Source organism: Pezoporus flaviventris, unplaced genomic scaffold, assembly GCF_033815535.1.
Source record: "Pezoporus flaviventris isolate CSIRO_AGI_PZ_B2104156 unplaced genomic scaffold, CSIRO_AGI_Pfla_v1 ptg000002l, whole genome shotgun sequence".
Classification (NCBI taxonomy): Eukaryota; Metazoa; Chordata; class Aves; order Psittaciformes; family Psittacidae; genus Pezoporus; species Pezoporus flaviventris.
The window spans coordinates 73,597,987-73,610,394 of NW_026892550.1; the positions used below are offsets into that span (position 1 = coordinate 73,597,987).

At 39.3% G+C, this 12,408-nt stretch overlaps 1 protein-coding gene across 1 annotated transcript in view; it reads right to left on the bottom strand.

Annotated features, from left to right (window-relative positions):
* Positions 1 to 6,737: 6,737 nt before the first annotated feature.
* The window catches only part of USP53 (ubiquitin specific peptidase 53), a 38,345-nt gene continuing 32,674 nt past the window's right edge, over positions 6,738 to 12,408 (bottom strand). The window contains exons 16-17 of the mRNA XM_061443718.1: positions 10,303 to 10,402; positions 6,738 to 9,517 (exon numbers count right to left, since the gene is read on the bottom strand). Coding sequence (XP_061299702.1) covers positions 8,653 to 9,517; positions 10,303 to 10,402 — 965 coding nt within the window. The 3' untranslated portion in view covers positions 6,738 to 8,652. The remainder of the gene's footprint in view (positions 9,518 to 10,302; positions 10,403 to 12,408) is intronic.

Here is a 12,408-nt window from a genome sequence, read left to right on the forward strand (position 1 = left end):
TGTTGCCATTTATCAGGGGTTCAAATAATTCTGTGTCAGGAAGAGAATTAGCAGGCTCTGAGCAAGTTTCTTTTAGGACATGAACAAAAATATTGAAAGGATCTTAACAAGATAAGGAATAATTTCAAACTACGTTGACTCCAAACACTAGTGTTCCTTACAGGTGACAAATAAGCACCATGTTCGGCTCATGCTGTCCAGTCTGTGTTATTTTCAACCCAGCGTCGCACCCCTTGAGTTGCACTGTTTCCTCAGGGCTGCAGTAAAAGTTCATCTTGAGGATCAGCGCTAGTTACATCTTCTGTGTCCCTCTAACGATGCCTCCCAATGGTCAGCTAGTCCTGTCCCCATGTCTAAAGGGCAGTCTGCCTCCTGGTCCTGAACCAATTCTGATGCATCAGCAAGCCAGACCTGTGTGCTGCCGGTACTCTTGTCCTTCAGCATACAAGCAAGCCCTGAAAGGCTGATTCATGTAAGGTTTTTTTGCCAAAAGGTCACAATACCACACGAGCCTGAGGACAGCCCCGAGGCCTAAACTAAGATTCACACGCAACCATACTTGTCATTATGATTTTAGTGGGTTTTTTAAATACCTCACAAAATTTACTCCCCTGTTTTCTCTGCTCTCTTTGACTTTTTTTGCTGGCCATAAGCGAATAAAAAAGAAATCAGTGTTTTCCTTCAGTTATTTTTGTAACCGAATCCTCTCTCAGCCTGTGTTTTTCCGGACTTCAGCGTCTCACAGCTCCCTCTACTGCAAAAATGCTCTCATGACGCTAATAGTACTCAAGTTAGGAGTAAGACAGACGACCCTTGGATTTCCTCTCCCAGATACTGATTGTATGACATTTCCCGTGTACATTTTTTCTTACATAATCACTTTTCAGTGGTATATTTAGACACATATCACAATGAAGAGTACTATTTTAAAGAGTCCTTCAAGTACAGAGAGATGTTAAACTGAAAAGCAAAGGTATGAAAAACTAGAAAAAGCCCCACCAAACAAAAACAACATCCTATAATTTAGATTTTGTTTAGATACTAATGCCTTTAAGAGGGAGAGGGACAAAGAAATACGGCTTGCAGTACACTCTGTGACAGTTGTGTGCCCTGAAAAAGCAGACTAAACTATAAGAAGCCCTAATCATCCAAGTGCTGTTACAGAACTTGACCTTTGTAATCATTTGCATGTCATCACTGCTTCTAAATTGCATACAAGTATATTAGCAATTAATTATTTCAATGGCTTCAGGAAATTGAAGAATGCCAGTTTATTTCTATTAGAGGCTTTACTGGCTGGAATGAAAGTTACATTAACTTTCTGAATACATTTTCTCCTCCTTCCCTGAGGATACTTATCAATGCCTGCTATTAATGCACTTGCCTCTGCGACACCCAACCCTGATGCATAGTTATTTTGATCTAGGTTATCAGATCTGTTTGACTGATTGGCTCCCATAATCAGTAGGGTATTTTGTTCGATAAGTATTTGAGAGATTAATCTAGTTCATTCTGGGCTTCATACAAGACTACAAACTGAAAAGTAAACTGGTAATTATTTACTAAAACCAAGATACAGCAGAAGTATGTAACAACTCCAAATCCTTCAGACATGCCTGGACAGCAGCTGTACTTCAAAAAAAATAAGGAAAAATCTTTTAAAGACTCAGTCTCCAGTACTTGAGACTGAGATCATTAAAGAGATGGAGGAGAGCGGTACAGATATGGTAAACTAACAGATAAGATTATAGTAGATGTGAATGAGTTAAATTTGAGCAGGAGACTTTTTTTTCCCTTTGCAGTAATTTCAGAATTACATTACACTGCAACCTAATAGGAAGTAAGTTGCTTTGGGGAAGCCTACAATCCACATTTCCTTTTGCTCAAATGAGCAATAAAGACTTAAAGGGGAAGTACTGTCATTGTTTTCCCCCCAAAATCTCTTACATACTTCACCTAACACAGACGTGCTTACCAGATATGTCCTACATAATTCAAGGTCATCCTTATTTCTAATGATAGAACTTACTAAGGAAAATAGCTACCCCTAAGTGCATGTTTATGAGAAGTTAAACTGATCAGATACACCTGCTCTGCATTCTGCAATAAGTACTACCTTTTCCTTTACTATGAGGCTAAAGAGGGTTAATAGCTGCATTAAGGAAGCAGGGTTTCTTGGTACAGTCCCAAGTTGCTGGTCTCTCTTCTGAACACAGTAACTGCACTCCTTCCAATGCTGAGTACTGGCTGACTAAGGGTAGCTCAGCCCAACTATGAGCATGGCGTCAGGTTATACAGCTTGTGAAACTTCATACATTTTTTAAGTTCTCATGCAGCAATGTATTTAGTAAATAAAGCACACAGTATACACAATCTGCATGAACCTTCCTGTTTGCTGTGGGTGTACAGGAAACCTAACCTTTAGGGACAGGAAGAACATCTTGGAACGATTTGAATTTTCCTCAAGCTCATCAGGATTTTCAAAAAAGTCTTTCAGTTTCCTCCAGGTCATCATCGGCTCTCCAAGAAACCGTATTAGAAAGAACTTGTGTATGTCTATTTCCACATAAGCCCCAGTACAGCTTCACAGAAGAAAACCAACACGGTCTGACACGACTGCCCACCTGCTTTTCTCCACACCTGTCTCCCCCGGCCGAGAGCCCTGTCAGGGAGCGGCAACCAGTGGTACACAAGTACTACCGCAGAAACGTCAGTCACCAACTCAGCCTCCGCAGGCAGCGCTTCTCCCAGAACTAGCAAGAGAAGCAGGAGTTCCCTCCATGTCCAGGGCTTTTACCATACCACCCCGCCGGTCACCGCCATTAGCCACCCAGCAGCAAGAGGGAAGTACCCATCGCGGCGGCAACTCCCAGGACAGGAACGAGGAAGGCAGAGCAGCCGTGCTTGCAGAAAGGGGCAAAACACCACCACGCCACAGGGTCGCGACAGGGACAGCGACAGGGACAACGACAAGGACTCCGCCACGCACACCCCACCGACCACCAATTCCCACCGACCCCCGCCCTCCGCAGAACGTAAGCACAGCGCGGCGCTAGGCAGCAAAGGCAGCGTCTGTATGCATTGACCGCAGGGCGTGACAGCGATACGTGCGCTTCGTTCCCATTGGCTGCCTACCCGGAAGTATAGCTGGAGCTTGCGTGGTGAGTATCTCGGTCCTGGTAGGCGACCCTCCAGGACATGGAGACGGAGGCGAGGCGGCGGGAGCCGTGGGATGTGGCGGACTATGGCGGCCGGGCGCAGGCGATGTCGCTGTCGGGGCAGTCCTACTGGCTGGACCTGTGGCTTTTCCTTCTCTTCGACCTGGCGCTCTTCGTGGTCATCTACTTGCTGCCCTGAGGATGCCGGGCCTAGGTCAGCCGCCGCCAGGGAGCGGATGCGTCTGGTCGGATTCACGGCCGGTTCGCAGCGGGGTGGGGAGCTCCCGGTCTGTCGCGGGCTTCCCCCTAGCCTTTAGGGCGAGCTGTAGCGAGCAGGTGCTGCACTGAGGAGCCGGTTCGGGGCGGGAGGAGGAGGCCCGGCGGGCGGCCAGGGTGTGACCGGCGGCCGGGGAGCTGCCGCTGTGAGCAGCTGGACGGCCCGTGCGTCTCCGAGGCACCCACGGGTGAAGATACCGCTGCTAGTTGAGGAGCGGCTCCTGGGAGCAGCTTTTCCTGTCCCTGCCCAACCTCAAAGGGCCTGGAGAGCACAAATACCCCCAAAGAAACGTAAAACTAATTTCAAAAGAGAAGGTTGGGTTTTTCTTGTTTGTGCTAACACGAAAAAAAAAGTATCAGGTCTTGGATCACAGTATGCTTGATGCTTTTCTCATGTTTGCTGTATCTTTGAAAGGAGTTGTGTAGTACTGCAAAAGTAACCTGGGCTTTTCTGTTCCCTGTAGAGCCACTGTCTAATCACAGGATGCACCTTAAGAAACAAGCAGAGGAAGAGGAGGCCCGTTTGTGCAGCATAAACAGCAGGGAGCACTATTCCCTTGAATGCAGGAAGCATATATATTACATTATGTATATCTGTATCGTATTGTAATACACATACATTACAATATTTGTGGCTGTATCCCAAGTATTACAGTTCAGGTTTTTACCTGTATCCTGTACTGTGTCTTAAGGGTCATGTATGACAGTCTGACTGTACTTTTGTAATTAGTACCTAAAGGTTTGTTAAGCAGAGATGAACATCCATGCTGTTTGAATAAAATCAACCGAAAGAACAGACTGTAGAATGGCTGAGAAAAAAATCCAGCTCTAACAGCTTCAGTGTGTGTAAGTCAGACCCAGCTGGTTTACTTTCAGAAATTAATCATAAGGGTTTGATGCTGTTTGATTTTCTATTATGTGTTTCTACTGCAGCAATTACTTTGCCTTCTGAAACATGCTAGTGTTTAACAGCAGTAGCAGCCTACTGTACTCACTAATTAAGGTAAACCAGGTTCTGATTTTCTTTGAAATAAAGAGTGAAAGAGCAACCTTCTGTCAGCAGCCTTCTTGAATAGCTGGCAGGTGATATGCAAACTACCCTCTTCCATACACTGTCCATGGATGACTTTAAGTGGACAGAGGTTTCAACTTCCAGGTGTGCATCAAAATTTCCTGTTTCACTATAGGGACTTTCAAAACTCTGTTAGATTAAGGAATCTCTCCTTCCAGTGGAAGAAAAGGAATGTAAACACATGGAGCAAGCTTTATACCTCATCAGGTTTTAGGGAAGACAGTCTTCAGCTGTGGATGAAGGAGGGGGTGCAGTTATCTTGAGTATTTTTCCCTTGTGAATACTAGTTTCTAATTCTGAAAAGTACAATTCATAATTATTGGGTGTTTATCACAAATAATTACAAAAAATAAGTAGATTTCAGGACTTTGACATTTCATTGTCCATTAAGAAGCTAGCATTTATGATCTTGGCTGCTGGGACCTTGGCTCGTGGTGTGGAAGAATGCTGAACTGCAACTGCATTCTCACCAACAGAAAGGTTTTACAGTTAGCTCACTTTTTTTTTTTTCCTCCCCGCCCTCTTTTTCCCTAACATGATTTCACCAGGGAAATCCCAAGGGAGTAACCTATTAGAGAAGTACTGTTGCACCATTTCTCTTCTGGTAAGGAAGACACGTGTGTAGGTCTAAATATCCTTTAGAAAACTAAACTATTAGGAGATACACTGAAATTTAACTTTCTCCTTCAGCCAGATCTGGCATGGAAGGTTTTACTTAGCTCAAAAAAACTTAAAGGTAATGAAATGCAGGCTGTGTGGTGCCTTGGGCTCAAGCTATTTTATATGTTCCTGAAGCATGTGAATATATACATCAAGACAAATTTCACTTATCCATAATAAAGCGTAAGGTAGCAAAACAGCTTGTGTAACTAATCAATCAGTTGTTACCCAAGGCTGTGGGATTATGGAATTAAGATTGCCCTATGCATTTCACAGATACAAACCTATTTAGCTTACTGAAGAAATACTTCAGAAGTTGAATTCTGCTGTTTGAAAAAATGTAATTGAACCATCATCTCTGCAAGACTTTGGACCATTAGTAGCAGTATCAGTCTGTCACTATTTAAAAATGTAGCTCTGGAAAGCCATCTTTCCATTTTTTCAGGGTTTTTTTTGTTTGGTTGGTTAGTTTTTGGGGTTGTTTTTTTGTTTTTGTTTTTTTAATGTGGAATACAAAAGGAACAGGAGAGAAAGGTACTTTAAATTTTTATCTGATAGTTAGAATAAGGAGGACTTTGCAAGAAAATAATTCTAAAGACTGAAAAAATATATAAATTACAAGACTTGTTAATGTCTTTACTGTTACAAAAATTGTCTAGGCTCTTATACAAATATATGTCTGGAAGGGAACATTTATTAAAAAATAAACAGGCACCCTAGGAAAGTTAAGTTATCACATATTAGTTACCAACTATTAAGTACATACATACATGGAGTGCGGAGTCAAATATAAAACCAAAGGTGCCTCAATTAGCTGTTTTTAATTAATTATTTAATTAAATACCTGGTAAACATGGGTCACATATAAAGTTGTCTGGTAAGATCAGTTCAAGCAAAGCAAGGAGACTGGAAATACATCGATGTTACTACAGCTACTTTTAAAAGGTGTTTACCAGTTGTGCTTACTGGAAGCCAAATCCATTCGTATTGGTAATAGGCATTCATATTGCTCATTGTACACAAGTATGAACATTGCTATGCATGTTTAAAAATAAGTGTCCTAATATTCACAGTTGTTGCTGTGCTATTCATACATAAAAATACTGTCATTTCAAATAAAAGATTTTTTCAAAACATTTTACAAATTTTACATTATTTACAAATGCCAGTAATCTTTATTTTTACACAAGTATCAGAGGGCAGTTTTACTTAACTGGCTATGTATAGTATGTAACATTGCTAGATGAACTAGAAAAAGTTTAATCTACAGGTTTTGAAATACCTCAAAAATACTACAATTAGGAATCTTCCAAGTTGACACATTTTCAGGGTTCATTTTCTGTATTCAACTGATTTTCTTATAAAAGGATACTTTTTAAAGTTTTTTTTTACAGTTTACCAGCAGCCATACATACACACATGCATAATTATTTGCACTATAAATCCTAGACCTCCCCAACCCCTCCCCAAAGTGCTACGATTGACCATTTATTTTATTTAAAATAAAATTAATCTGAGATTATGTTGCATATATTACGTTCCAGCTCTACTGTAAGTTACATGTAGTTTAAAAAAGAAAAAGAAAAAAAAACCAAAAAACCAACAAAAAACAACCCAACCCTGACCTTGACAAAGAACCACCAAAGCTACTGTTCAAATGTCTACCCTGGACAATTGTGCTAAACAATTGCTAACATTTGGTTGAAGCAGTAAAACTCACATAAGGTATATACGGTTTATAAACGTAAAAAAGCTTTCCTAACTGTGCAAGTATAAAGGTTTCTTATGCATATTTAACTTTCTTGCATTATTTTCATAATGAAAAGGCATTGATGTTCAGATGTAACTAGCAGCACCCGAAGTTAACACTAATATGAAATGGCAAAATTTAGTCTTTTTGGATTGTGTCAGTCTTTGCTGACGTTAAATTACATATTCTTCAGTGTTACAAGACTTAAACAGAACTCTAAGGCCCTCCCTCTGACACCACAACACACAGCAGGTAATTTTGAACAGCCAGGGTTGCTGCTTTCTTCCCCAGCTGTCACTGAGCCACATGCTGGGCCTCAGAACAATTGCATAGTCCTGTGCACCAATTTAACTAACCAAATAAAAGCCAAATGAATCCTCCACTTTTGTTACTTAAAAAGTCAGGTTAAGAAAAGACATGGCAAATGCCAGAGCTGCTAAAACTGCAGGGCAGAGTGCTAGGGCAGATGAAGAGAGGAACCTCCGCTTTTCTAGCCCCTTCAGCCACTGCAGCCTAAATGGCTGCAGGTTCAGACAGCCTGATCTGCCAAGTACAGAACATGTGTGTGGGGGAGTGCTCTGCATAGGAAAAAGCATCAGTAAAATCAAGTGTCTGACCTCCATTAAACATTGCTTGAAATGTCAAGCTGAAAAGAGAGATAGGAAGTTGAATAAACAGCAGCATTGACTTTGCATGCAATAGTGGAATAAATCAGAACTGAACATAACTAGCAAATATATCTAAAACCTTACAAAATTAAACTTGCCATACTTGCATGGTAACTGTATTTTAAAATTAGCATCCTATTCTGCTATATCAGTTTGTAGTTTATGTGGTTAAATTTAATTTTAATAAGTTAAAGTATATATAGCTTATAGGGTGAACAAATCTGATAAATGTTTTAAAATGTACACTAATACAGAATAGGTGTATTAATAGGACATGCTATTTCTGCAGTTTCCTTGAATTCCCTTTGAAAAATCTTACTTAACACTTGCAAAACAGAACAACCGTTTCTAAAGAATTCTTGTTAAGGCTTTTAAAACAAAAACTTTGAAATTATCTGGGTAAACTTGTATTAAAGACACTTGAAGGTCTGTGAAAGCACATACTCTCAGAGAAGTCAGCTGAAAAAGCCCCATGTCACCTTCTACTATCTATCAGGACAAATACTGTTCCATTATAACTACATTTACTTCATTATGTATGGTAGCATATTTATCCCTTTTGTTAGTCTATGCATGTAGTGACCACAGTCCAAAGGAACGCTTTTTAAATTGCAACTTATTAAATTTTGTTACAAAAAAAAGTAACATCTAGTTGATTCCGCTGCTGTATGATGTATGCACTCAGAGGGACTGTTTTTAGTATAAAGTGTAAAAGACAAGCTGAGTAACAAAGGCAAGCATTAAGGCAACAAGAGTAACAAATCTAAGAACCCTAAGTTTAGCACCTCTCCTCCTTTGTTCACCTCTATTTGCATATTAATTTAGACAGTCATGAATCCAAAGTACAGTAAACTCGGTACATAGTCATCACACACTCTCTCAATGTCTGTGCCCATTTACAGGCCACATGAAATACCAAAGTCAGATCCAGAGATTCTTTTTTTAAGACTATCTACTGCAGCGTACACCTTCTACGTTTGCCTTGTACCACTGCTCAGATGTGGAATGCCTGGGCTCAAGAGCAGCATGGTATGTAGCATTCAGTTCTACTCCAATTGATGGGGTATGCTATTCTTTGTGGAAGCTTCCACTATCTGTGAAATACAGCTTGGGTCTCTGATGATATTTCATCCTGTATGTGTCAGTCATACAACTATCTACTGAAAAATAAGTTGTTAAGGATACACTATCATTTCCATCCACATAGCCAGCACTTGGTCCTGTATGATGAGATCCTGTCTTTAAAAAGTTTTCAGACAGAGTCCAAAAATCATTAACTGATAAGCGAGGTGGAGAATCTGGTTTATGAACAAACAGCTCATTCACTTGAAATGGCTCTTTAAGCCTTTGATCGTTTGTAAATATGCTTGCCTCTGATCCAGATTTTAAAGGTGTACCTGTTTGCCTCGACGTATTGTTTTGCAACACCTCTGTCGACTTTTTACTGGCTGCCAAGTTATTTTCTGATCCTAGAAAAGTATTCAGAGCATACTTCTTTGGCGGTAAAGGCGGAGGAAGATTCTGGTACGCTGCTTCAGGCACCCAAAGAGCATCCACCCTTCGGAGTGGGTGTCCGGCATACTCACTGTGAGGGTGAAACACCATGGGCCTTTCTGACAGGTTCTGTGGTACACAAGGTGACAACCCCACCTTGGGACCAAACATTCTTAGGTGATGAGGCTGCGGCTGGGAAGAGGAGTCAAAGTCGTCGCTCATCAGCTTCCTTACACAGACATTTTCTGTATAGGGGTGGGATATGCCATCTGCACCATATACTGGCACGCTGACCTTCTCTAACTTATCTGGACTAAGCCACTCTGAAGAATTCTGTTCACTTGACTTATTTCTGCTTTCTGACTTCACACCGTCTTTAAGAATTGGCTGTAGAGCTAACGATGGGAAAAGTTTCCTATTGGTCTCAGGCATTTCAGCTCTGAAATAGAAAATCACATAAGTATCCCTAAACACATATGAAAGAGCTCGTATAACCCAAGGATTTTTTTTTTCAAAAATAGTCTTGGTAACACTGCTTACATATTCCATCTGACTAGAGAACTGGAATCTGCTTAACATACAGCCATTTGATTAAAAGTTGTATTAAATCAAAGTTTCTTTCATTTGAAATGTAAAGTGCCCCAGAAAATGTTTGCAATAGCATCAATATCTGTAAGACAAGAAAAATTCTTTCCACATTTAAGACTACATCAAAAATGACCTCTGCTTTCTTCAAAACATCTGACTCAGACTGATACATCCACTTTTCAAATATTAGATATTACTTGTGGGTGCCAAATTTTTATTTAGATTCTTCACTTTTAGGAGGCACTGAGCACTTACAGTTCAAATTAGAAACAACTGGTATATAGCAGCAGCTTCCAAACAGAAATCACCTCTTTCTCCCCTTCCAGTATACTTCTCAAGATTTCATGGGGTTACTGCTCTAACCACAAATAAGTTAATCACTGCCCGTTGCAGTACATTAAAGGAAGAACATAAAACTATTGAACCCCTTTGCTCTGCTAAGATGGTTTAAAACAGTGTTAGCTATTTGATTCCATTGACAGAGAGAGCCTTTAGCCTTATTAATTATATAAAATAAAAAAAGGTGCTGTGTCAAAAATAGTCAATGTCTTAACATTTGAATGGTTAACACTGATTACTATCACATAACAGAATTTGTAAACTGTTACACAGTAAATTAACACTAGTATTAGTTACCTCTTTACTGGAGGACTGGGCACCTGCAGATATAATTCTGTTGGAGAATTAACATGAGGTCTATAGTTAACTTCTGAATTGACCCGGTCTTTCCTCAAGTCTGGGGGTAGAAAAAAATTCTTTCAAAATCAGCAGAAATACAGTCCAATTCCTTCTTTGTAATTCCTCAGATATTACAAAAGCAAAACACAACATAACAGGACAACTAATTCCTTTCAAGAGGTGACACTGGTCAAAATAACCATTTTGAAGACAATTTGTCACAGAAGGTCAAATCTTACATTCATCCAAAATAATCTGAAGGAAATGAGGAAATTTGTTGTTGTTTGGTGGTTTTTTGTGTTGTTTTTTTTTTTGTTATCAGAATATAGGCAATTATCTCAATTTAGAAGTCCTGTATTCATGTTTCCAAGATCATCTTAACATTTCATGTAATTAAAAGCAGATTTTGAAAAGCAGCTTTTTATGAAAGCATGTTTATTCAAACATCCAAAGTAATTTAAATTACAAAATAAAAACTATTTACTATTTCTGAAATTTCACATCATGTAATTATAATAAAATGGGATGAATATTGCAGGGATTAGGGGGTGGTTTTTTTTTTGTTCTTGTTTGTGGGTTGGGTTTGTGCTTAGGTTTTGTTGGTTTTTTTTTTTTTATTGAATAAATGCATTCTCTGAAACCAATTAAAACCAAACCTACAGCAAACTGTAATGTTCATAGAGATGCTGAGCAGACATACAGCACACTCAGTCATGTGCTCTAAACACACAGTATGAGTGTGCCAGGGCCAGCACTATTACACTCCAGAAGCTCCTTTTATTCATAGACAAAGAATCATTCTTTAAAAACACACAATTTCTGAACAATGCAGCTTCTAGTTAACAGTAAATAAAAGGAAGCACTGAAGTATCCATGTCAACAACACATAGAATAAAACACTCTCTTGGCAAGTGACAAGCAATGGTCTATTTGGAGACAAATATTCAAATCTTCCTGACGCAATGACTGGAGATTTATAATGAGCCACCTGCTCTGAAGCTATTCAAAGTCTTATTTTATGTATATCTAGACTAGATTCAGATAACTACTTAGTCTATTTAAAAAAAAACAGAAAATAAAGGCAGCAGGCATTGCCCAATTTCTAGTAGAATAATCCTGTATTCAGTATTTAGACAGTTTCCAATGGGGTAACTGTTCCACACTGTCATTAACACGACCGAAATTCTGTACCTATTCTTAAATTATGTAATCTTAGCAAGATCAAATAGTTTAATTTACTTATTTCCCCAAGTTTAAATAAAGTCTTGTAACTTTTGACTCGTGAACATACAAGTCAAAACCCCAACAACAGAAAAGAACTAAACTCTGGGTGATGCTGCTGGGCGATACTTGCTTTGAGGGTCAGTATCTGCTCTATCTTTAATTGACGAAAGACCAAAGATACTAAATCTTCAACAAACAAGACAGGCTGTAGAGGTTAACACAGCACACAGCACAAGAGACAAAGCCCCCACATGGCTTTCCTTTAAGCCTTTAAATGAGGAGGGGAAAAAAAAAAAAAAAAAGAAGTTAAAAAACCTTGCTATCCCAGCATGATAAGCAATACCACAACCTTAGGAAGGATACTTATGGAAAAATATAGTTACTGAATGAGCCTGTGTGAAACTTGCATGGGACAAGCAATTCATTTGAAAGAATGTTCAAAACTGTTCCAGTGACCCATGGCATTAGAACTAACCAACATTAGGTAATATTTCAAACTGAATTCAAACTACAGATTTTAATGATGTATAAACTGCTTTACTGAAGGAAAACCCCAAAAAGGCACAAGCTCTGACATATTATTTCCTGTGATTATTTCCAATTCAGTATTTAATTTCTATCCCAATGTTATGCTACAGTCCTAGGAATGAATTAGTTAAATAACTTGCTATATTAACAGTTCCGAAGCTAGTGTTTTTAACCTTCAGACTCTATTATAGGAGAGTACATCTACAGAGAAACCACAAATACATCACCCATACAACTGCGCCTTAATTCCCCAAACTGCCTGATGCAAAGAGAACAGATATTAATTCTATCTTTACTCCAAGCCAAGCTCCT